This window comes from Helicoverpa armigera, chromosome 23, assembly GCF_030705265.1.
Source record: "Helicoverpa armigera isolate CAAS_96S chromosome 23, ASM3070526v1, whole genome shotgun sequence".
NCBI lineage: Eukaryota > Metazoa > Arthropoda > Insecta > Lepidoptera > Noctuidae > Helicoverpa > Helicoverpa armigera.
In genome coordinates this window covers 9,720,486-9,747,080 of record NC_087142.1, presented here as the reverse complement: position 1 = coordinate 9,747,080, position 26,595 = coordinate 9,720,486, and the positions used below count along the sequence as shown (strand labels likewise).

General features: G+C 37.0%; 1 protein-coding gene across 6 annotated transcripts in view; it reads right to left on the bottom strand.

Moving 5' to 3' along the window:
• Positions 1-26,595, bottom strand: part of Smash (smallish) — a 189,001-nt gene that overhangs the window by 12,283 nt on the left and 150,123 nt on the right. For 5 of the 6 annotated variants that reach the window (XM_064040792.1, XM_064040795.1, XM_064040794.1 and 2 more), the window contains 2 exons: positions 3,062-3,194; positions 1,357-2,961 (listed from right to left, as the gene is read on the bottom strand). In XM_064040792.1, the coding sequence (XP_063896862.1) occupies positions 1,357-2,961; positions 3,062-3,194 (1,738 nt within the window). The remainder of the gene's footprint in view (positions 1-1,356; positions 2,962-3,061; positions 3,195-26,595) is intronic. The other variant, XM_064040796.1, reaches the window with a different exon arrangement.

Sequence of the window (26,595 nt, the reverse complement as noted above, 5' to 3'; positions counted from 1 at the left end):
AATTCAAAGAGAAAATGCTTATTTCATAAGGACAATAAATGATTACTAAAACTACGTAAATAAATAAAACTCATACAAATAACTATGTAACATGTATTTTGATATAATGACATTTACATATCACGTTAATTAAAATGAATAAATACTGGGGTTCTACGTTTAAGTATATGAATATGGTAACTATACAGAAATGTGTGACAAAGTACATAACCCTGTATATCTAAGGGCTCGTCTACACGAGCTACTAATTGTGCGACGACTATTTGTCGCAGCCCTTAGTACCGTTAAAATAAATCGCACATTGAAGACTTTGTGACATGCGGTATAATAATTGCTAAAAATATATCCGACTATAAAATTTTATAATTAGACATTTATTTAATTCGGTCTGCAATGTGCGACGAGAGGTAATTGATCAACATCGACATTACTCTAATGACTCATGACTTACGTTTGCAGGAATCCTAAATTCGGCGGAATTCTTTGGTTTTAGCACAGTGGAGATAGTTTAATGTTTTAATCAATGGTTCTACTTAACACGGGTGGTATTAGTGATGACTGACTGGGTGAGATCAGTAGATCATAAATGTACAAGACACAGACATCCATGGTGATTCTCATCTAAACTTGCTAAGCAATCTATGAGAATGATATGGATATGATTTTTGACATGAATATGTACCTAACTTAGGCCTTATTGTTTTCACATTACGACTTTTTTGTAGACTGTCTTGTGACATGTCGTATTTTGCAAAATCGTGTTGTGAACGCAGCATTATTTATGTTATAGATTCGTCACGTCCCGTCATTACTAACGTTATCAATCCTACCCATCAAGTTAAATCAAATAAAAGATCGATCTAGTTCTTATGCAATCTACGCAATTTCAAATTGACGTTAGATTAAAGAGTTTGCTAGCTCAAAATTATTATGACTTTAATATTCCGATGTGTAGCAGTCATTATCTATTCATGCACTCAGTAAGAAGATGATGAAGTTGCAACATTAAAGCTAAACCTCTTCGTTGACAACGGAATTAGTCATTGTTTTCGTTGTTGTTATCTTATTGTTAATGAACAGTATAGTTTTCCGTCTATTCGGCTCTATCCTACGCTTAGTCCGCTTCTCCCAAAACGGGTTCTCGTCCTGCGAGCTACTTACCGCTACTTCGCCACTGTTAGCTGTAATATCACGAGGTTCATGTATATCTTTACATATATTATGATTAGATGGATCTAATTTTACAAGTGAGCACTCTGATGTACAAGATAAGTCGGGAATCTCGTTATTCTTTAGCGATTTAACTGAGTTTTTAGGTGAAATGTTAGTAATAGTTGTGATATTAGAGACAGTTACCATTGGCATGCTGTTAGTTGTGTTAACATTGTTAGTAGTCCCGGCACCGGCGTTCATATTGTTGCAAATTTCGTTCAGATTAAGATGTATGGTCATTTTCCCCTCGAACACCACTGTGTCGCTTTCCGACCCGGTGGAGACAGGCTCATTCAAACTTACACTGGTGTCCTGGTTTTCCAAACTTTTAAGAGTGTCTTCGTCATCTTTGTCGAGTTGTATCTCAGTAACTTCTGTGACACTCAGTTCTTCGGGCTGAGAGACGGCTTGAAGGTAATTGCTTGCGCTGTCGTCGTCAGTTTTTATGTCTTGTTCTTCAGTTTCTTCAACTATGATGTCTTGGATCAGTTGAACAGGCTCGGGCATCTTGTCCATCTCTTCAATCTTCGCGTCCATACCCGTTCCATCTTCGTTTGAAGACTCGTATTCAGAGATTTCAACCATTGGCTCTCCGACAGGTGACGCCACTTGGGTCAGATCAGCTATGTCGTCAGCAGGAACGCAAGAATCTCTAGCTGTGTGAATACCGCTGTCTTCCGTTTCAATATCACTTGGAACTGTGTTGTTCTGCATTTCAGCGCAATCAAAGTCTTCTAAGCTTTGCACTCTGTCAAATGAATTGGGGGACGATTGTCCGTTGATATCCAGACTGTCTAAAGAGCGGCAGAAACTTTGCATTTGGCTTTCAATTCCGGACAAACTTGACTTTAATGAGTTGTCCATCATTGACTCTTTAGTTTCTTCAATCTTGATTTCAACATCTTTGTTGTGTGCCATCTCTTCCTCAACTGATATTTTTGGTATGTCTTTGTTCTTGGCCGCGTCGAGGCAAGACAGGCGCTCTTTGAGGCTCATGGAAACTTCTTTGACTTCTGTTTTAGTCGCCTTTGTTTCTTCTTCTGAAGTTTGTGATTTTAGGCTGGATAGGCGTTCCTTCAGAGACCGTGTGTTGGTCAGGTCTCCGTTAGATAGCCTCTTCATCTTCTCAGGTTCTGTAGACTTTACTTTTTCGAGTGAAGATAGACGCTCTTTTAGTGGCTTCACTTCAGTGGGTAACTTGGTCAGGTCGCTTGTAGACTTTTGAACGTGCGTCTCTTCTGTGAACTTTTCTAAACTAGACAGTCTTTCCTTAATAGATTTTTTGTTCGCAATTTCGGGCAATTTCGGTTTATTCGTCTGTGGTTCTTGAGAGTTTTCTCTCTCGAACTGTTCCCTCCTCTTGTGGATGTCAACTTTGGGCAGGTCTTTCTGTTGGTTGTTGTTCTTCGCGTCGTTGGCTCTCTCTTGGAAGGAGGAAAGTTTCTCCTCAATTTTGTTGCTGACGTTCGTCCTGATTCTGTTGAGGTCACCATTTTTCTCTGGTGATTTCTCTTTGAAGTTGTTGTTGACGACAGTTTTAACGATAGTGCTGTTTGTCTGTGATATGATCCTGGACTTGTAGCCCTCGATGGCTCCCTCGTATGTGTACTCCTCGGGCTCAGGGGAGCTGATGGTGGTAGTCGTGCACGTGTCGTATTCGTTGGCGCTGGAGCCAAGCTTGCGGTTTGTGTCGCAGTTAGACAGGTTGTCGACATCTGAATGGTTCTTATCCAGGTCGATACCGTCACTCTGGAAAGTCAGAAAAAATCATTAGTACATATTTCTGTCTAATTTTTATTTGTCATTATTATAGCAACTTAAGGATTTGTTAAAGTGATTGTATACTTACAGCGAGGCTGTGTGTATCGCAGTCTTCGCTGAGACTACTCTTGGTGCTGGAGGTGCCGATACCAAGGTCGCTCAGGTCGTGACCGTCGTCTTCTGTGTATAGTGCCAGGGGGTTCCGCCTTCTGCGGCCCGCGCTGTAACAGAAGGTAAAGAAGAGTTTAGTTAACATCCTTAAATAACATACATACATAGAAGTGCTTAGTGAGAGATGTCGTCTGCAAGTATTTCATAAAACATACGTAATGTTGGAATTTAAATTGGAAACAAGTCATTTATGATGAAGTAGGTATTGCGTATTACAATAGACAGAAAAAAATATTTTGTCATTCTTATTCTTGCAGTTCTCGTCACCAAACTTTACTATACGAGTTCGCAGGAGCCAGAAGAGATCCAAGACATACTCGATAAGTGGAAGAAGGAGCAAGACGCTCGTGTCGCAGAATTACTGGCAGACCAAAAAAAGTTTATGGCTCAGCTGTCTTCGGATATTAGAGATATTAAAACCCAAAACAGTAAAATTCAAGCATCTAACTCAGAAATATGTAAGTCGAATGTTGGTATTGTCCAGTCAATTGAATTCTTTAATAAAAAGTTCGAAGACCTGAAGATGGAGGTGGAATTATTGAGGAAAGAGCGCCGTGAACAGCAGACTTATATTGAATGTCTCGAGCAGAGAATAGTCGATCTCCAGCACAAGTCGAGGTCATCTGCCATAGAACTGCGTAACATCCCGCAAGCAACTGCTGAATCTAGCACCACACTAACAAAAACGGTGTGTCAGGCAGGTGCGGCTGTTGGCGTGCACATTAACGAATCTGAGCTGCGCGATATCTACCGCCTTCCAAACAAGTCTGCTACCTCAACTTCCCCGCGGCCAATTGTTGCGGAGTTCACTACTGTGCAAACCAAGCAGACATTACTATCTGCTGTGCGTGCCTTCAACAAAGGAAGAGGAAAAGACGATAAATTGAACACCACAGTCATGGGTTTGTCTGGTGATCGTCTCCCGGTGTACATTTCTGATCATCTTCCAGCATGCACCAAGAAGCTTTTCTACCAAGCTAGGGAGTTCGCTGCCAAATATTCCTTTAAGTATTGCTGGATAGCAAACGGGAATATTTTTTTGCGCAAAATAGATGGAGACAAACAGATCCTTATTCGCTCAGCAAAGTGCCTTAGCCCACCTGTGAACCAAGTTGCCGTTCTCTGACTATTTCATAAAGCTATTATTGTTTGTACTTTTTCTCTTATGTATTTTTTTGTTAATCTGTCAATTAGTATTAGTATTTCCAAATTAATGGCCACATCAATTCATACATCATTACCTGCATTCACACCATTTACTTCACATACAACAAAACAACACAAACAAGCTATATTCACACACACACGCATACCCAACTACAAAATACTTTATTCCTGCAATATACGCATGAATATAACATATACCCATAGAACTGATATATACTGTGCTCGTCGTGTATTGGTCCATAACTTTCCAACTTTGTTCGAAATACTTATTACCACATCTGTGCTCACGATTATAACGACTTTCAAAGCTTTTCTTATTCTGCATAATATTTTAATTATTATAAATGGCTAACCATGATAATATTAATAGCGAGATTGACGCTCTGCATATTTCTAAATCACTCAAGTGTCAACCTGAGAGCTGTGCACAGTTTTTAAAGGATCCAACAAATGGTTTAAAAATATTACACTTAAACATTCGAAGTATTACTAAAAATTTTGACGAGGTTCCTGTTCTGATGCGGTTATTGGGTTTCCAGTGCGACGTGCTCGTGCTCACCGAGTGCTGGCTAAGCAAACTATCACACCTTCCGACATTGGATGGATTTACGTCATACTCAACTAAAAGAACATTTAACCAAAACGATGGCTGTGCTATCTATGTCAAATCGTCTATAAAAGTTGACGTAAAAGAACCTTATTTTGATGACGCAAATTGTCTTGTGTGCTGCATAAAAGATATTGCAATAGTAGCCATCTATCGCCCTCCTTCCTTTATAAACATTAACAAATTTATTGATAGCCTCGATAACGTACTCAAAATAACCTCTCCTACCGTTGTTTTGATTGGTGACATGAACATTGATATCAAAGTCGACAATAGTGATAGTCGCTCGGATGAGTACTTAACTTGCGCTGCTTCTAACGGACTTCTCCCAGCCCATCTGTTTCCAACACGACTCGCTAACTGTCTGGATCACATTTTACTAAAAACCAAAAAATCCGCTACTACTTTCGTTATTGAGTCATCCATAACTGACCATGAACCGCTACTACTATTTCTGGAAACCAAAACAACGAACAGAATTGGTAATCGTACTATGTCAAAAATAGACCACGAGTCGGCTGTTGATGATATCAAATCCTATGACTGGTCTCCTTTATTGACGGTTACTGATCCCAATGATGCTGCTGATGCTTTAGTAAGTCAACTTTCCTCCATTGTTACACAGCACACACGTGAACTTTCGGTTCCAAAAAGAGAACGCAACTTGAAGCCCTGGATTACTCCTGGGCTTCTTCGTTGTATTAGGCACCGTGACCGCATGCATACCAAACTCAAAAAGTCACAAAATAATGAAATATTAAAAATCACCTACACTCGATATCGCAATTTTTGCAATTCTCTTCTAAGAAAACTTAAACGGTTACATGAAAAAGAACAGTTCCACAATGCAAAAAATAATGTAAAGGCTACCTGGAACGTGATCAAAAAAATATCAGATCTTCAAACTCAGTCCTCTCCCTCTGTTGATCTATTGCATTTAATGGATAACCCTAAGTCTTCGCTTAATCACGTTAACAACTTTTTTTCTAATGTAGGAAGCAGTTTAGCGTCAAAATTTAAACCTACATCGATTGTGTCCAAATCTGCATCAGACTCAGTGTCGCTTAGATCTATGGCACTCCTCGAAGTATCTGAAAACGATGTCGACTCAATCATTTTAGGTCTTCGGACAAACTGCGCCACCGGCTTAGACTCGATCCCGTCAAAATTAATAAAGGCCGCGAGATGTGTACTGGTTCCGATTATCACTCACGTTTGCAATTTATGTATCGGTGCTGGGGTCTTCCCCACGGCGTTTAAAAAAGCACTTGTTCATCCCATTCATAAGTCTGGGCGCAGAGACGATGTCAACAACTACCGCCCAATATCGATTTTAACAGCCATGTCCAAGATCCTGGAGCGAATCCTTAACAAGAGCCTGACTAGCTTTCTGGGTGCAAACAATATATTAGCCAACAACCAATATGGGTTCAGAAATGGAGTGAGCACCGAGGACGCGGTTATGGATTTGACTGATTGCGTAGCCAGGATGTTGGATAGTAAACGCAAGTGCCTGGGTATATTCTTGGATCTGTCAAAGGCTTTTGACACCGTTTCTGCCCCAGCCTTACTGGGTAAAATGGAAAGTATAGGAATACGCGGTGTCGCACTGAAAATCTTCGCGGATTACCTCAGCAATCGCACCCAAAAGGTAAAGATCGGCAAGCACGAAAGTGATGAGCTCCCAATCACATACGGCGTTCCGCAAGGCAGTATCCTGGGGCCCACTCTCTTCCTTATCTACATCAACGATCTCTGCAAACTAACTCTTGGTAATTGTAAGATCTTTACTTACGCGGATGATACAGCCCTTGTCGTAGATGGCGAAGACTGGCCCCAGACATACCATAACGCCGAGGTTGCGCTCTCCTCTGTTGTGAAATGTTTGTCCGATAATTTACTTACCTTGAACGTTGAGAAATCGGTACATGTTCCTTTTGCCATTAGGTCAAATCTCTGTCCCCCAAATTCCCTTATCTTGCATGCTCACGCCTGTAATTCCTCAACGCTTTGTTGTTGCCTCCCCCTTACTAGATCCTCTTGCGTAAGGTACTTGGGAGTACTCATTGACCAACACCTTAACTGGCACCCACATATAACCAAGGTCACGTCACGTATACGTAAACTCATATACGTGTTCAAGAAGCTGCGTAACTCAGCTGATAGTGAAACACTAAAACTTGTTTACTTTGCACTCTGTAGATCTGTGCTAACGTATTGCCTTCCTGTTTGGGGTGGTGCCACGCAAAATGTATTTATTCGCCTTGAGAGAGCCCAGAGAGCTGTCTTGAAAGTAATGTTTTCTCGTCCACGAAGATATTCCACTGTACAGCTCTACTCTGACTGCAAGGTTCTCACTGTCAGGCAACTCTTTGTGCTCCTGTGTACCTTGCGTAAGCATTCAACGCGTCCCTCTGAGGAGCCTACTGGCCGCCTCAAGCATAATGTTTTTCCACCCGTACGACACAGAACTGCTTTTGCCAAACGTCAATACTATGTGATTAGCACTATAATATATAACCTACTAAATAAAAAAATTAAAATATATCCATGCCTTAAACGTCAGTGCAAAACTTTAATTAGAGACTACCTTCAAACTTTGAATTATGAAAAGACTGAGGATCTTCTGCAGGGTATCTGTTCATAGTCCCCCATGACTTAGTTCCCTATCATCACACATACATACACATCTACATTTACACACTACAAACACACACACTTTCTACACATACACTCACACACACTCACCACCTTGTTTTTGTATTTACATTGCACATTGGCCTACTTAATTCTTTCATTCATTTTTTTTTTTTAACTGTTTATATAGTTTAGTCACACTATTTTGTTAATTTGTTATTTCTTCATTGTCCTCTTATTAATATGACATGACTTTTTTTTACGGAGAATCACTGACTTCTAAGTTACAGGCCTACACCTAGTTTAGGAGTCAGGGTACCTCATATTGTTGACCTAAACAAACCTTAAGCTTTTATAGTCATAGTTCAACATTGTAAACTTTGTGTGAAATAAACTATTTATTTATTTATTTATTTTATTTATTTATTTTATTTACTATGCAGAAACGAATTAACGTGTGGTGAGGTGGGGGAATGCTATTATTCGGAATTTAGTTACACTATGGTTTTGCGAGAACTGTACCATCTTTCTCAATATCCATCCAGTATATTTCAGTGCACGTGTATTTATAATGGGTCCTACTATCCCGTCCGTCGGCACTTCTCGCCTATTCGCGGCTATTAGTCAGATCTGTTAGTCATTGAGCTCCTAGATAGTGTTGTGACTAAAACATATGTTCCCAGAATAGAGGTGGGACATGTTTGTGTTATGATTTCAGCCTGGTATTTTAGAGCTCGTCTGTTTGTTTATTGATAGTCTGGGTTCTGAGATAATATTTAAATTAGTGCATAATGTGGAAGGCAAATGTAGCGTGAGATCGTGGGTCCTATAAGTGTTACGCTTCGTTAAAAGGTCATGTCATGGGTCAATGGTGTCGTTGAGGATGCAGCATTGAATATGCTTAACATAGAATTATTTGTTTAGTTTTTATTTACTTTTAGATCTAAGATGAGCATGTGTTTGATTTATGTAAATATCAGAAAAATAAGCAAACATTTTGTTATGACTAAAATCCATTTACTTATGCAAACGAAATCACAGTTCGCCAAAAACTAAGAACCGACAACCAGCGTTAAGAAAAACAAATTCAACGAAAAAAAAATTACACACAAATATTATTTTTTGAAACCCGTTCAAATTCAAGGTGAGCATGACGCAACCGTACTGATCACATCATTACAACTCATGATATAACGTATGAAAAGTGAAAACATGACGGAGTTAACTTTCTTCGTAACACTTATGCACATTTGAATAGAAAGCAGTTAAAATGGCCGCCACTGATAGTGTTATGATTTACGACAGATTCGCGTGAGATATAGTTTGTTTTCTCATTTGTTAATGAATCCGTTTGACGTGTCGTGTTAGCGGACATTGACATTGAGGAGCATGGGAATCTGATCGGGTGATGCCGTAATCTGCGCGATTGATTAAATTGTTTAGAAGATATTGCCAGTGTTGCATGTTTTAAGCTTGTTTTATTTACAGTATCTGATTTATACAAGACTTTTACATACTTGTTAATGATCTATGCACATATGTTTATGTTCCTAAACCTCCATTTTATGCAGCCTTTTTAGCTATGAATTTTGATAAACTTCCAAACCAAATTGAAACATCAAAATACAATTGCTTTTCTAAATTCTAGTTAAAAACACAAGAAAAAAAACGACGCAATCAAGCCTAATGACCGGCGACAGTTTTTCTTTAAAGCACTTTACTGCGTTCTTAATCACAGCAAAAGTTGACTTTATATCTAGATTTCATCTTAATTGCTGTAATTACGCCTACCAGCTGCCGTTGCCTGCTAGGCGAGATCGTAGGAAAACCGAGCGTATTGTAGTCGTAGGCGATAGCTTATGGGGCCGCGTTTGTTAACTTTCAAGTAGTTATTCCTTAATGAAAAGCGCCTATTGTTATTTACTTTAAAGAGTATTTCGCTGTTTGTTAAATTCTTTTTTGGAACTTAATTATCTAGTAGTTAAAACAAGGATATATTGATCGTTTTAAGTGTCGTAACTTTTAACCAGTATCGCAGCTTTCTTTGCTTTTTTTCTAAAAATAGTAAGGTTATTACCAAAGGTTAAATGACGCGAAAGCGTATTTAACATTCGAAGATTTATTTTCCTAAACTTTAAACTGGTATTCTACGTCAGCCATAAATCAAACGACCAATTTCTTCTTGTACCAATAAATCACTTTTCAACATCCGTAAAATACTATCCACAGACTTATCCCAAAATACGGGTATATTTTAAAGACTTTCACAAAAGTGAAGTTCATATACCTCATTATCTGCCTAGCCTTTTCCCATGAGCAGTAAAGAAACATTGATACTAATTAGAAAATTCCGACAAATTTTTGATGTCGGAGAAATAATTCCGTGTTTCAAATTACCCAGAGGTCGTCGGCCATGTTGTGTCAACTGACCCCGAGGTGTGAACTCACATATGACAGTAATGTCGGCATTACATCAGAGAGTAAATTACTTTGGCGAAATAATGGTTTAATTTGATAACCCTGCTCTTGGACATTCATTTCTATTACTGTTATTATTTCTTGGTAAACTTGATGTGGTGTTATTATTACTTATGTCATATGCGTATAGCGTTTTCTTAATCTCTGTTGGCTTGCGTAGGGTAATGTTTAAGTTTTACATTTAAGACAGTAGGTAGTAAGCTATATTAGGCCTTCTAAAAAACATTGATTTGAAAAGTGAATTCAGTTATTGGTGGAAATCTATGTAATTTATGAATAAATCAACTTTACTTTTAACAAAAACACTCGCTAGGTAACTAAAGCTGTTATTGACTTGGATTCAAACAAAAGGTACTGCAAAATATTACTTTGTGTATAGATTAGATGACTTTTTGCTCATAAACACATATTTGTATTTGAGAATAAGTATCTTATTTACGATAGCAATTGAATTCCTCATTTCAGTCTTAGCTACTTGTAGGGAGAACAAAGCGTAAATTCGTAATGGAATCCCGGTATAGCTTCCGAAGTAATAAAACTCCTATCAGCCCTTTATTATTAGAAATTGAAGAGAAAACATGTTCAGTATTATTACTAAAATACATACATGATATTCTTACAATCTTAGGGGAAGGAAAGTTGGTTCTGATAGGTGATTTAACATAAAAAAAGGTTTACCATAGGTAGTCGTTCAAGTTGTATAATTTGCCAAAAATGGTTATATTGTTTATACTATAGACAATATAACCATTTTTATAGACTCTATAGAAACGGTTTTAGTTTTTGCAGACCTTTAATCTCTAGACAAACGACATTAACAATATTTATTTGGATTTTCAGCTAAGAAACTGGGCCCAAGATAGTTTTACAATAATCCTGTATTTATTCCTCTCTGATTTCCCCTCCAGTTCCCACATGAGAGGGGATAATTTCCACAGGATCGAGTCCTGCGGCTCACGATGCGCGTGCACCGAATCACGAATCGATTTACTTCAAATGTATTTGAAAAAAACGTGTTGTGCCTTATTCCATGGCAAGAACGTGTAAGGCGAGTTCTTATGTTCTTAATAAAGCTTATATGAGGTGAAGTTATGTAACATTAGAGGAGTTAACCCGATATTGTGGTATTGGTGCCGCCATATTGTAAGGTTTCAATCGATAACGCTCAACTTCCGCGTGTTTAAATCTTTTTATCGATTTATGGGATTTGAAGTGGTTTTGTTCTGCGGTATCACGCGACTATACTAGATCCTAGTTTATACAGCCTTTTATAAATTATATAAAAGCCTTCTACAGATTTCAATCAACACTCAATTTAGAGAATATATCTAAGTTAACTTCTAGTTCCACAGAATTAAGAAACCAAAGATGTTTTCATCAAACAAATGACTCACATACACATTATTTACCACATAAATCTGCAGCTATTTATACAGAAACCAGTTTCGGCAATGCTCACAAAAGGCCCCTATTACTTCAAACTTCTGTTTAAGCCTCAAATATGCAAACAACAGTCAATTAGCTATGTCCAAGTCGTTCATAAAACGTAACGACGCACGTACGATCACGTGACGGTGCGCCGGCGCACGATCCTCAGTTATTCGTGGATTTATGCACGATATGCCATTTGTGCGCATTCCGGGAGGTTTTGGGGCTTGGTTATGGCAAGTGTTAATAAGAGGCACAGGAAATATTGCTTCCTAAGTCGTAAATCAGAGCAAGTGCGATGTTGAAGCTATGTTTGAGAACCTACGGTAATCTAGGAATTGCTCACCTTAGGTAATGATAGAGCTCATTTACAATATCTGGCTACTAATTAAACCTTCTATTCAGTGTTGCTCTTTCCAATGGGTACAATTATTTGAAGATACTTTTCCTCGGAAGTCGTAGGGAAGTCCCTGCGTCAGCATCTGACTTGCCTATAGCCATTCTCGGTCTTTCAATTGTCTTCACTTCGGATACGAAAAGCGCTATAACTCTTTTATGTATTGAACATAGCATTCACTTTATTGAAATTGTGATATCGAAAATACTCATTTAACCGTATAATCTCAAGTTTAAATAATACCAAGCCACTTGTCAACGGCAACATGTCCAAACCGAGTGGGAATGTCTCGAAACATGAGCATTGTCGAGTATTGTCAGCATTCTGCGATTATGTCGCAAGAGGCGACGTGCGCGCATGTCACAACTTACAACTTCATGTACTTGTCTGTTTGTACGTGTATGTGTTCGTACATTTTTTACATTCTGATCGTGAGACTTTTTACGTGTTTTATCGTTCAATCATGTTAAGAGATTTTGCATTTTGCCGTTAAGAGACTTAATTTTATCACCGAAATAATTCGAATAATTTTATCGCCAAATTTTTCTCCTACTCTCTCTGACCTGTTTTTGAAGAATACCTTATACCTACAGTATTAATATCCAAATTGACTTATATGTCAAAAGCAATCAATTAAAATTACTATTAAAGCCTTAACCATCCAGCCAACTACAAGGTGGGCCCATTCATACTTAATATGATAACTACGCAATTTTTTACCCATAGACCCGAGGCCTACTTTTGAGTAGCATCACCACCATAGAGTATACATATACGTGCCTTATCAGAGGAGACATTGGCTTTCGAGCCGCACCCCACTCTTTAATTGGCAAGGAACCGGTGTGGCTCGCTATGGGAAGACGATGGGGTTTTTTGCCATCACTATTCCAGTAAGACACATGCGTCGCTGTGGGCTAGGACTTGTGGCCGTAGGGTTGCCACGGAGTATAGCTTCGTGTAGGTCCTAGGGTAACTTAGATTGCCTGATCTATAAAGTATTACATTCAGTAACTAAGGAATCTATTATGAACGGATTTGTGCATTAATTTTGAGCTCATCAGCTGGTTACTAAATTAATATTTAATACTTTCATAGTATTTAAATAACAAACGTGACATTGTCTCAACATTCAAAGATACAATTTCGTCTAGAAAACAAAATAAATAAAACGCTTGATCACGACAACTCAGTTCTTTCAATGATCTTATATTTTGCTTTGTAAGTACATTTCGCTGAACATTGTTATTCGATCAATCGATTCACAAGAATGTGCTGACGTCTGTAAAGTTGCATCTTTTTATCGATATCGAGATATGCGTCAGTTTATCGATAAGCCGTATTGACGCGAATACTTTCAGGATTATGACTTTATGACGAGTCATCCACGCATTTGAATAAGGCTTAAGAATTTAAGTGCTATTTATATCTGTTTTAATACATCCTTCTTGATGAAAGGAGATTACATTGACGATTATATTTTTATTTATACGAGCAGATTTTGTTTTTATACGACATGACTCCGACTTGGGTCACAAAACCTGTCGATATGTAGTACCAAAGGGTCTCCTAATGAAGCCATTAATAGCGAGAGGCTTTTTAAAACGTGTCCCGTGATTTTTTACATTATTCACTGAAATCTGACAAATAGCAAGATTATATTTTTTCATATTTCTGTCAGCCCTAGACCGCATGCCAGCGTCCATCGTCGCGACCAGTCACCGCGACGCTACCCCGTCTAATATGAGCAGTCCTTAACGCAAATGTTACCAGTCGTTTTGTCTATACTTCGCGTTAACGGCAGTTTCATTATTCATAACGTTTTTAGTCACCACTACAAATGCGTACAAGATCTTTCTCTATGAAATGACTGAGAGAAATATGCTTTATGACGGTTTGAATTATGAATGGATTTTTTGTAGGTAGTAATAAAAGGTGGACATTTAAAAGCTATTTAGTTGATCTATTAAAACTTTTTATACAATCTACAAAGTCCGTAGATTGGACTGCTAAAATGGTGGTCTTTTGATAAGGTTTGTCATATAATTACTTTAACGAGATTTCGGTCCGATCCGATCATAAAAAAAAATCTGAGGTGACCCATTATTTCTCTCAAGTGAACACTCAATACAATTGTAGTACTTAAGAAAACACACAAAGCTATAAACTTTCCAGTGTTTAGTACCAACACATTTGCATGGAATGCACCTATAAACTTCTAGTACATTTCATTCGGTGCTCCAGTACTTACATTGTTATCATCCGTTTATCTTGGTGATAAAAACAGGACTTAAAGTGGTAGACAAACGTCGATAACTTAACTGCCAGTTAACTTATATTTGAATAGCAAATGAATTGCCAGATAGAAATATTACTAATGTTAATTTATGTAAGTGGTCTGTGAATAGGATTTGAAGGGTTAAGAAAGTTGATGAAAGTGTGGCGTTTTAGATGGTGTTATGGTTGTGTTTGTTGAAATTACCTACTTTATGACGGTAAGGCATAACTTTAGAACATCTCGCTGGTTTAATCCGTAAGATACCTTCAGAAGTATTTATTAGTTTTTTAGTTCTTATTTTTATTTTATCATCTGTGTCGTTTCTTGTTTTATTTTTATAGTGTGCAAATTAAATCATTTTTTTCTTTCTTTCTATTTAGCACTTAGCACAAAGTAGGTTCTAACTGCTGGTACAGCAAATAAATAAAAAGATCAAGTATAATTCTTAGTACGATGATACTGATACGTTTGTATAGACTGTATACCTAGATGTTTATGTTGGTTAAGGCTCCGCACTTCGAAAACATCAGTTTTTTCGTCGGGTAGTATGAGGCCTGGATACATTCTATAGATCAGAAAATTTAACAGTGAGTAGTCGAGGATATTGTCCAGAGAATATGAAAAAAACCTACTAAAAAAATAGTCTCACACATAGAAAAAAAAAGGCTTGAAAATGCCTCTCGAAAAAATTTTTCGTCAGCTAATTCTCAAAATATTCAATGGTAACCTACACATGTTTTATCACTAAACGATAGAATATTTCCTAAGCTAAAGAAAAATACCACATATTGTATGGCTTTATAAAGCACATAAGGAGAAATATTAAAAAAACGTATAAAATTCAATGACAATTTTCATTTCATGAATTTTGCCTTCTGCCAGACGGCGTTCCGCCGTGAAGACGAATGGTCATGTCGCTTTGTCATCCAATGACAGTTCATCCTTCGTATTCCCAAAAATAATATAAAAAAATATATTTGTAATAACATCCTATAAGTTCTTTTTTTATGACTGAAAGTGGATTTATTTTAATGTACTACATATAATTAGCTCCATGGAAGATGATCATGAGTGTTGTGGATGCTTTACTCTTACAAAAAAATGTTTTCAAGCGTATGATGTGAGATTACAGTATTAGACGCCTTCCACCGGTCTTAAAAAATAGGAACATTAAGATAATGACCGTTAAACTCAGGTAAATATGTGATTCCATTCACAAAATTTATTTATTTTCCAAATATTTATTTGTATTAGATTGTTAGGTTGTTTATTGCAAAACGTAGTTGTCATGGTAGCCGAATTTAAACTGTCATTGCTTGACGCGCAAGGAGGTTTGTGTTTGTAGTAATTTATTTTGGAATCTGACTAATAAGGAAATTAAAAATGATTTATTTACGATAGCGAAAAATAATAATTTACGTGAGAACGTCGAAAATAATTAATTATTCCGTAATGAGTAAAATATGAAGTAAACATAGAAGTTTTGTTTAGGATATCATATCAACCATTTCGGATGATAGAAAAAACGATTTATAAAATTTATATATTATTATGATACAAAACCACTTATTTGAATTTCTACCTAGGGGATCATTCTTCAGTTCAAGACTACTCGTAAAAGCAGTTGGACCCGAAATTAAAAATAAACCTGATCAAAAAAGCCAAATAGAGCTTCATTGGAAGCGGTGAAACAAAGAACTAATAAAAATGTATAGCAAAATGTTGCTATGTTGCCATTCAGAAAGTAACGGGTTTGTGAAGATATGACTATTTTAAAGAGCATTTTCTCTAATTTCCTGGGTTCATGTCTTAAAATTACGATGTATTTTTCGCGACCTTTTTTATAAGATTGCTTGGAGGCAGTTTTACAACCACACTTCTGTAATGAAGCTAACGATGTGCCTATTTCTCAATATTGTGAATGTTTTGTGCAGTACACAACTGTTTTCAGTCTGTCAGTTATACAAGGCGTGGAAATGGTCTCTATGCCTTGTATGCCTATGCAAACAATATTTGGCAGGGAAAATCATTACAACGAAAAGTCCTTTGGAGTTTGGGCGTTCCTGGGCTTACGGCGGCCAGCCATGAAATTGGTATCAAACGATAGCTCTAGTAGTAATTAGAAATAACTTTTACTATGGGCGCTATCCCGCGGGACATTTAGGAAAAAAGATATTCGGTTATTTTTGCATCAGAAATGTATGAGCTGAAATTGAAAATTGAATTGTATGAGAAAGTCGTGGTGGTCTAGTGGGCAAAGAACCAACCTCTCAAGTATGAGGGCGCGGGTTCGATTCCAAGTCAGGCAAGTACCAATGCAACTTTTCTAAGTTTGTATGTACTTTCTAAGTATATCTTAGACACCAATGACTGTGTTTCGGATGGCACGTTAAACTGTAGGTCCCGGCTGTCATTGAACATCCTTGGCAGTCGTTACGGGTAGTCAGAAGCCAGTAAATCTGACACCAGTCTAACCAAGGGGTATTGGGTTGCCCGGGTAACTGGGTTGAGGAGGTCAGGCAGGGCAGTCGCTTCTTGTAAAGCACTGATACTCAGCTACATCCGGTGAGACAGGAAGCCGACCCCAACATAGTTGGGAAAAAGGCTCGGAGGATGAAATGTATGAGCTGAGACATCCATTTTTTCGCAGTTTTTGATATAAAATTAACTTAATTCTGTTATTTCGTAGGTAATTGTTTTGTTATATCAATCAATCCTGATCATCTAATATAGGTTTCTATTAAAGTATTTTTTTGTTCTTGTATGAAAAGTAGCTCGTCGCTAAGTAGCGATTTCTTCAATGTTACAGAAAGCACTTCTAGCTATGCTTATGTGGTCCCGGCGGGTTATTCCCGGTAACACCCTTTCGTCGACACTGTGGACGATCGGGAAAAAAAGTTTCGTTCGTTCACAGTGTTGTCGAACGCTACTTATTATTTCGGGTAATTCCCATTCGGTAACACCGTCGTCAACACTGTTGACGATCGGGAAAAAAAAGTTTCGTTCGTTCACAGTATCCATGAATGCTGGTTTTTATTTTTAAAATATAGAAATAAAAATAAAACGTCATGGATTTTTAAAGTGTAAAATGGTTATTATGAACATGATAAGGCTATTTTTTTATTTTCTAGTTAATTGTGTTTTAAAAGATCTAACATAATCCATTAAAACATTTAAAAAATCCAAATATAGGTAAAAACCAGCATTCATGGACACTGTGAACGAACGAAACTTTTTTTTCCTGATCGTCAACAGTGTTGACGATAAGAACGAAAGGTGTTACCGAACGGGAATTTCCCGAAATAATAAGTAGCGTTCGTCAACACTGTGAACGAAACTTCTTTTTCCCGATGGTCAACAGTGTTCACGAAAGGGTGTTACCGAACGGGAATAACCCGTCCCAGCTATGTTTATTCACCTTGGACAGTTGTTATGAGTAATCAGAACCCGTTTGAGGCGTACCTTTTAACTGGGTTGTGTGACAATAGGTGGCAAAAAAGTTCAAAGTTCTTCGGTTTTCGGTGTCACGGAGATAGAACTTCATAACAGTAATTATAGGACCACACTTATGACCACACTACATTCGTTAGTACCAAAATCATCGCTGGCCGCTGATAGCCCGGGCTCCATAGAGATTTGCCCATTGTCCTTTAAGTAGTTTTTATTCAAAATCCAAAATTACCTGTAATCTATAAAAACTCTTATCTCATACCATATTCTATTTTGACCTTCGTAGGAATATTAATCAAAATTATAAATGAGACGTCTGTTTGGGAACATATTAATGTGAATCATTTGTTTGCGATTTCTAAAAAATCTAAAGAAAATTATTGCAAGATTATTATTTGTTAAAAAAGTTTAGTTTCCTACTGACTACCTTATTCCATCCAGTGAACACAGGCAAGGATACGAGTTATGTCAAAAATCAGTTGTCGACTGTTTTCGTATCGGCGAAAAGGTGAGCGGCGCCCCGAAGTGGGCTCGTACCTCACCCCCTCAGGTTGTCGATTTTGACAAGACAAGGAGCCTTAACACTTATCGTAACATTACCGGGTAACCTACATGGAGTTAACATCTGTTTTACCTAACAGATAAACAATAAATTTTCACTAAAACCTATTTTCTACGTAAAACGACACTACCTACTAAACAACACCACACTCATTACAAAACCAACCCTATATTTAAGGTCATAAAGTACAAATTCGTCTGTCAAACAAATGAACTACTGTGAAAACCTGACATGTGTATGCGATTTTCATTCCTATGTAAGGAGTGTAGAGTACAAATTAGTTTGTCAAGTATTTCGGCCTTAACCAACATATCGTATGGACAGGTAACAGTTGTGAGCATTCAGGAGACAGGTCGGAATACGATATGTGGGTGTAATTCAGTACCTAGTAATTATAGTGGTGTAATTAGAACTGCCTGGGGGCTGAGGCTTAACACTTGGTACATGGGGTTTTGGTCCTTTTGATCTTTTAAATGTCAAAATAGTGAGTACCTACATCATGAAAAAACATGGACCTTTTATAAGCAAAGTTATGTAAAAGTCGTAATGTCTCATTATTCATTATCGTTCTCTCCTTTTTAATTGAAGTATCTAGGGAGTTTGCAGTTGTCAACCAAGGAGAAAATGTAACCGATGTTCTAGGAAGTAAACGACCAATCAAGTAATTTAAATAAAATCATTCATTTAATTACCAACATGGCAACACTTCAGGACCAATTTGGAATGCTAATCTGTGGACACTTTTAATGTAATACCGTTTTATTTAACCGTATCGGTTAACGAGATCTTTAATCAAGTTACAGGACTGTCTAGTTGGTACTTGTCGTCTTAATCAAGACTAAGGGAACTCCACATTAAAAATACCGCTTTCAGGCCCACGTTCACCGACAACATAAACGTCAGTTTTCTTAAAACAACTGACTACTATGAATTTTCACGTTCAAGTTACAAAATCAACAATCGTTTTAGAAAGAACCTGAGTTTTTGCTATCGGCGAACTCGAAACTTATCAAGCGAACAGCCAAACATTAAAAGACGTACGTCTTCCAAAAGTGCGTTGGCAAAAAAACAAAAGAACAACAACAAATCATGTACAATATGACTTAATGATTGTAAAAACAAGCATAAGAGCATGCGCCTACGCAAAGCTCAATACTAAGGCCACGCCCACTCGTGAGGCCTAGTTTGGACATGTAAGAGGATTAATGTGTTGATACGATTTGCAAAGTTTACATGCAATCTTTTGTAAGTTGGGGAATTACCAGGACACTGTGGACAAAGAATATGTAACATTTTCATTGATGTACACTGGTTTAAAGATCAAAATTTAGCCTAGTTACTTTTCCTGCAATGTGAATTTCATGTCAAAAACAATTCTACCTAACAGACTTTCTTTTTCAAATTCTACTCAAACACCTGGTCTTCCTAAATATCTAAGTATGTTAAGTACTCCAAGAACAATCTACTTTACTATTTACAAAGCTTTCTTCCACGATTACCGCAAAAGGAACGCGTTTATCTCAAGGATTGAAATACAATACGTCCTAATCTCGAAGCTACAAGATACGGCTGAGAAAGTGACGGTTCTATCGGAACCAACTCTAAAGCCACTACTGTTAATGTTCTCGGATTAGATAGTACGAGTACAAAACAATAAACTGTTTCAAACAGGAATTAAATCGTTAGAATTGTAGTCGAAGTGATATGGGGCATTGTAAATTAATTTGTTCGGCGTAGATACTAATAATGCTTTTAGAGTAAAAGATAATGCTGGAAAATCACTTAATAAGGATCTACCGAAAGATATCTCTGCCAAAACTTTCTAGAAAAATCAACATGACATTTCGTCATGATGTTAATCAAAGACACAAGCAAAAGTAACATGATTCATAATAATGAAGTACCTAATGATAGTCAAGAATTAAATTGCCTTGAATGAACTGAACTCGTGTCGTAACTTAATGTTTAATGGCACAAAGTAGGTACTGAGCTTGAAGGAGGGACTTCGATAGTCATTCATCAATACCCACGCAAGCGATGTTTGTCAAGCAAGCAGCTGTTATCATGACAAGTGTGGAAGTTTGTACAAAGCGATAACCCTGGGAATAGACTGACAAGTAAAAAGAAAAATCTTAAAGGAAATAAAGGAAAGTTTGGCCAAGTCAAAGAGGTATAGGCTAAACAACCCAGTCAGACGCAGTTTGTATATAAATTCGGGGAACGCAAAAGGACCAAACTTTGAGACTACAAAGACCAAAGCATTGAGAACAACACGAACCAAACAATCGGGGTATTAATCAAACAACAAACAGACCAGTGTTTAGGTTTCAAAACATGTGACGCTATCGTCCGCTAATCAATCAACTGCAAACATGCGCCTACGCCTAAATATTTTGGTTTTATGCTCACTTTAGCAGGCGAAGGTTAGGTGTTTTAGTGCATGTTTTGAAACTAGCACTTCAGATTTATTGTCTTTTGTAATGTTGATTTCGTCATATCCAAAGAATTTTAATGATGACAATACGCCACTTAGTCTTCATAAAAATATAAATGGAAAAACCTGAGCAAGAAGATGTGACTAAATGTGTTGTTTAAGTACATCTTACTACGCAATTTAGCATCAAGATAAAAATCCTGGCTGCTTAAAGACGACCTCACAATTACTCAAATTATTTCCACCTAAACATTTCTCGGTATGTTCTTAATGGCCTGCCCACCTTCAGTACAAAGTCACCGATGGATACTTAGCTACTTCTAATTTCCCGACAGACGTAAGTAATAGGTACGTGGTGTTAGAAGGCACAATTACAAGACACGTAGGCACTAACATTCTTGGAAAATATACTCGTATTTGCGTGCAGTTAAAACGTACGTGTAATGAACTAGTGGCTACCGATCGGTTATGAGCTAGAAAATATCTTAGAACGAACTCTCACTTCGATCACACTTTTACATTTAGCTTAAGTATAAGTATCATTTAAAATAAATTAGCAGGTATTTTGATAGAAGTTCTAACAGACACAGCACGACGAATAAATAGCTGAACTCAATTCTACAACTTTACAGAAACAGTAACGAATCCAAATCAAATGGTAAATAAAACAAACTAACACCATTTCTTAAATTACGTACAAGGAATCGTCTCAGTCCGTCTGCAACTATCTCCATCGAATCCGAACTATTACAACAATCTCCCTGAAATGGATACAAGCATTTACGATTGCGTGAGGCAAAAATATCAAGTCGGCTGTAACAAAAATGACGTAAACTCATTCCCCATGGCGTATGGTGTACACGATCTAGGAACATAGACTGTTGTGTAAGACAAATATGGAATTAATTACAGCTGCTCAAAGTATAGACTACAGCGGTTTGCAGAATCGTAAGACCCTATTGCGTATCCAAGGACCAAAGATTGGTTCAAACGTGGCTGTTACCGAGCATGCAAGTGACAACTCATTTAATAAAGTTTATGTTCTACTGTCAAGAGGAAACATTATTTAAGTTATTGCCTTTATTTACAGAACTTATACAATAAGCTACTTTATAGCTTGACATTTTCGCAAGGGTGAACTGAACGTCTATTTGTAAGATTTTAAGTACCGTTTTACGAGATGTTTCAATCTTAATTGATTTAATAGTGACTTTGGTATCTTTTATTGCTTGTTTCGTGATTTTAGCTATTACTATTATTGATGATATCTCTGTTTCCTTCCAGTGCGTCATCTTCATAGCTATTGAGAACTCGCGTCTTCTCTTGACTTGTGCCATTAAAGTTGTACCAAATAGGGTGTTCTCGAGTTCGTATAAGGCGTACTATCATAACACCATGCTGGCCACGGAGTGCAATGCCATGGTTTATGGGGGGATAGCACGTAAGAACTGGCTGTGTAATGTCCTGAACATTCCCGTGTTTTGCCTCGGAACGTGGGATGTCGGAGAAATGGATAACTTATGGTAACATCGCATGGTTTGTTTTGTTACATGTTTGTAGCTTTAGGAATCTGTGGCTTATAATTGAGATGTGATACCGTCTATTTTTTAGTTTATTTTTCTTCTTCCTCAATAGCTGAGATATCGAAAACAATGTCTGCATTGTTTAAGATTTTCTTAGCACCTTACATCATCATAAAGCATAGCAAGAAAATCTAAGTTCACAAAATTATCTCTTCTTAGACACACCTGCAGGGTCCCCATAAATTCTGGCGAAGTAAACAATGACCTGCCTCAACTAGAGTCCCCGTAACCATGGCAACAGGGTATCGGGCGAGAAAGTGGCGGGTACGGCTATCAGGCATCACAATTACAGTGCCTACCCCCGAGCAAACCGTAATAATAGTGTTTGTTTAGAAAGTCCTCTCAGAGGGTAAGATATCGCTTACACAAATATTTTTTTGCAAGAATGTTAAGTGAAATTCGATGCACTTGTTTTGATTGGCTAATTAGATGAATGGATTAGTGAAGGTGATATTTGAATTGGATTGTTGACATTCTCCTTTTCCGGTATAACTCTTCAGTAATAGTTTCGAAAATACTTATGGTTTTACTGCAAATTATAAAGACTGTGGTGGAAAATCCTAAGCGTGATGTACAGCGAAATTTTTATCGACAATTTCCATCGATAGCCTTTCCAATAAAAAAGGTTTCTCGATCAATCCCAACCTAATAGAGGTCCATTTAAATGTAAAGCCCCAGTGGCCGTCAGTCAGGCAGTGCTTAGCCCGTCCATCGTGGTCGTGCATCGTACAACTTTCTACTAAACAATTAGCTGTATACTTGTTAGAGTTCAGCGTTTCCGTGGGATTGTGTAAAGCTGTAATTATGGGAATGGAAATGGTTTATTTTAGTGTATTTGCAGATAGATTGGAAGAATAACCTGGGTGCTGTGATCTATCAAAAGAAGGTACTATCGACAAAGGTTACATTTGAAGTTGTCATTAATAGCTAAGTAAGTTCAAATTGGTACAATGTCCTCGAGGATTTTAATATGCAGTATATTAGAAACTAAATCCATTTTACATAAATAACATAATTTTACATAAACAGACAGCTGTCTTGCAGTAAATAATGAGCTTGATTTAATAGTAGAATCCAAAATTCAGTATTATGAAAACATTAAAATTAGATTGGCAAGTAATTACCTTCCCTCATTATTATTTAAGCGAACGTTTTGAATGTAGATCAATAATAACATTTCATAGTAAGACAAGCATGAAAATTGACGTAAACTCAGACTGGCAGTTAAATAAACGTTCATTACGAATAACACATAATCTTTGGAGAAATATCGCAAACTGTTGCAATTCTAATTTCGTTAAACCAATTATTTTGATGATCGTTTCAAAAGTGACTCTATTACAACAGTTTAGAGATGGTAATCGTTTGTCGTACCTGTCAATCTGACTTATGATAGCCAGTTTGTCATGATCTCTCGCGTTGTGTAAGAAGTGTTGGGGCATAGATCTGATTATATTGGTCATGCAAGTGATGGAAGGAATTTGATAGCGCTAACCGTGTCATCAGGCGCACGACAGTTGCATTTCACAATTTTTACTTGAAGTGTCGTGTTTGTGAAAAACTTAGATATTACCGATAGGTAGATCTAGATAGATAATGATGGAATATTCTCGATTTTAGCGCAATACTTGAAGTAATGTCGTCTTTGAAAGAAAATGTTGGTGATGATGATGAGATTTTACATTATAAGCGTTTAGCTAGGCACTTATTCAATGTAGTACCTACATATTATCACTCAAGTATTTTGGTACTTAAGATAATATATATTAAAGAAGACATTCTTGTGTTAATGGCAGGAGTGTTCGATAAAAATAAGACAGAACGTATTACTCAATAATTAAACTTTTCAATAACAACTCATTAAACGTAAATAAATAACTTTCTCACCTCTTGATCACATTAAAATGTGACATAAATACATGTAACTGATACTCACTGGGTTCTACGACCCGATTGTGGTTACAATTAGGGTGACCAGCCGACTGAGACGGATTGTCCTTATGACAACCAAAAACTCTATTATAACATGTGGTCTGTGAATTTAATATTATTATTCTTTTTAACCGAGTTCCCAAAAAGGAGGAGGTTCTCAATTTGAAAGTTCGTAATTTTTTTTTGTGAATATTTTTAAAACAATTTTTTGGTCAACTTTTTTTTTCTTTTTTCTTTTTTTTTCACAAAATTATCCCACATTAAACGTAAATCTCTAAAAGCGGAAAGGATGCGGTTAGGGTGACAATAAAAAGGCCCAGTTAAGATCGTGTTACGTGTAGTTGCGGTCTCTTTGTCATTACGTGTTTGAACCGAGGTTTAAACTAACACACGTCATTTTAACTGACGGCATGAAGATGTTAACTGTAGTTTTATTTTGGATGATGTTCCAGAGGTGTTTGAGGGGTGTTGGACAGTTTATGAATATCTAAGTAATCAATACGATAGAATTTGATCATGTAGATGTAAATACCTAATTGTATACTTGTGAGAAACGAAATAAAAAATAATGATATCTTTCGACTGCGGTTTCAACCTACCACATCAAGGGGTAACTACGCTCATCACCTGAATAAAACTAGCCCGTCTCTTGTGTACTACCTATCTCTGCGTCTAATTTCATCTGAATCAGTTCATGTGTTTTAAAGTAATAGCTTAACATACAGACAGATATACTTTTAGTGTATACCAAGAATGTCTGGATGACGTAATAAAAATCAAGGCAATTCAGTTAAATTGGTATTTGCCTGTTCATGTTTGATAACATCAGAGTTAAGTTATGATGTCACCGGCTTGTTTAATCTAACGTTAATGTTGACTGCAGTTAGGTCATCTTTTATCTTTACGAAGAATTTATTAATTAGATACAAGCTGATTAAAATGAGCCTACATTTATGTAATTGAACGATCGAATTCTGCAAATGTGAGCTGAAAGGTAGCTACAGTATAGTGCATAGTTTTTGTATAAAAATAAGAGGTAAAGGTCATCAAGGTCACCACGATTCGCGAGCATTCACATTTACTTACAGTAAAACTTACTCGCATATTCACAGAGGAAACAGTTTTTTTTTCGTTTGTTTGCACCCTTAAAGGCTCTAAAACTACTGAACCGACTAAAAAAATTCTTTGTGGACCGGGAAGCTAGACCATCCCCGAGTAACATAGGCATATTTTTTTCAAGATAGGTACGCGAAGAAGTTCCCTCGGAAACTGGGTGAAACGACGTTCAGAAGCTAGCGTATTTCTTATTTATTTCTGGTGAGTAGTGCATATCTATAGCTCTCCATTACAAAACACATAAGTATCGGTATAGTCCTTTCGTCACAATCACCGATTGGTCACACTACATACAAACACTACTGTTACGTATAATTACAAATGGCTTCTCCGAATGGTTGCTATAACCTCATGATAAGTAGGCCACGAACACTGAATATTACCTACTAATTAATTGAATATACTTATGTATTTATTTTTATTGTGTTATCCTTAAGCTTAATAAAGTTTTAGTCAAATAATTTGGAGCCTCTGAAGAAGGTGGAATTTCTCCATTACATCACAGATAATTTCGTAGTTTATGATGATTATTTTTTTTAATTGGAAGGGTAGGCTGCCGAGTTGTTCCCATATGTTACCAGGTCGGGGGTTGAGGGTGGAACCCTCTTGACTATTGTATAACTACTAGCCCAGAGACAGAGTATTTGTAGAGAATTGTACTACCTAATTCTAACTTTCAGGGTGATTTAAGGCAAAGGAATTTTCTTCCATCTAATCTAATGTAATACTCCAGTACCCAGTACCTATGGAGAAGATTAATTTACTCAATAGTTTAATTCAGCACAAGCATGCAGTTATTTCCCAACAGTGCCAAACTAAATGCAGTACAATGTAGCTGTTCTCTGAATAATGAGCAAACATCCTCTGTTTTTCAAAAATATCGCCAATTATGTGCTCCATGCTAACAATACACTCGTGTTTAGTATGTAGCTACGTGCATGTATGCATATGCATAGGTCATATACATTGAGAATTGATACCTCATACTACCTCATACCCTAAGTTGAGAATCTTCTCTTTTTTGGAAGTCGGTTAAAAAGAAGTCTTGCACAGTACACTATTTATGTGTAATGTTTGCTGTCAATGTGGAAGAGGACAGCCAAAGGAAAGATGGATGAATTGTGTGAAAGTCGATATGTTTAGAAAGAATGTTACTTGTGAGATGACGGCAGACAGAAAAGTATGGAAGAAGAAGACATGATGTATAAGTATGGATGATGATATGCTTTCAATGGAGAATTAATCGTAAGTTCAGATTTATTTTATCGGTATGGATTAAATTGTATATGAAACGTGAAAATTGAATCCAAAAGTAAAAAAATACGCAATATAACAAAGAGAGAATGACTATGGCAACTGTACCCACAATTTCGGGGAACAACCTC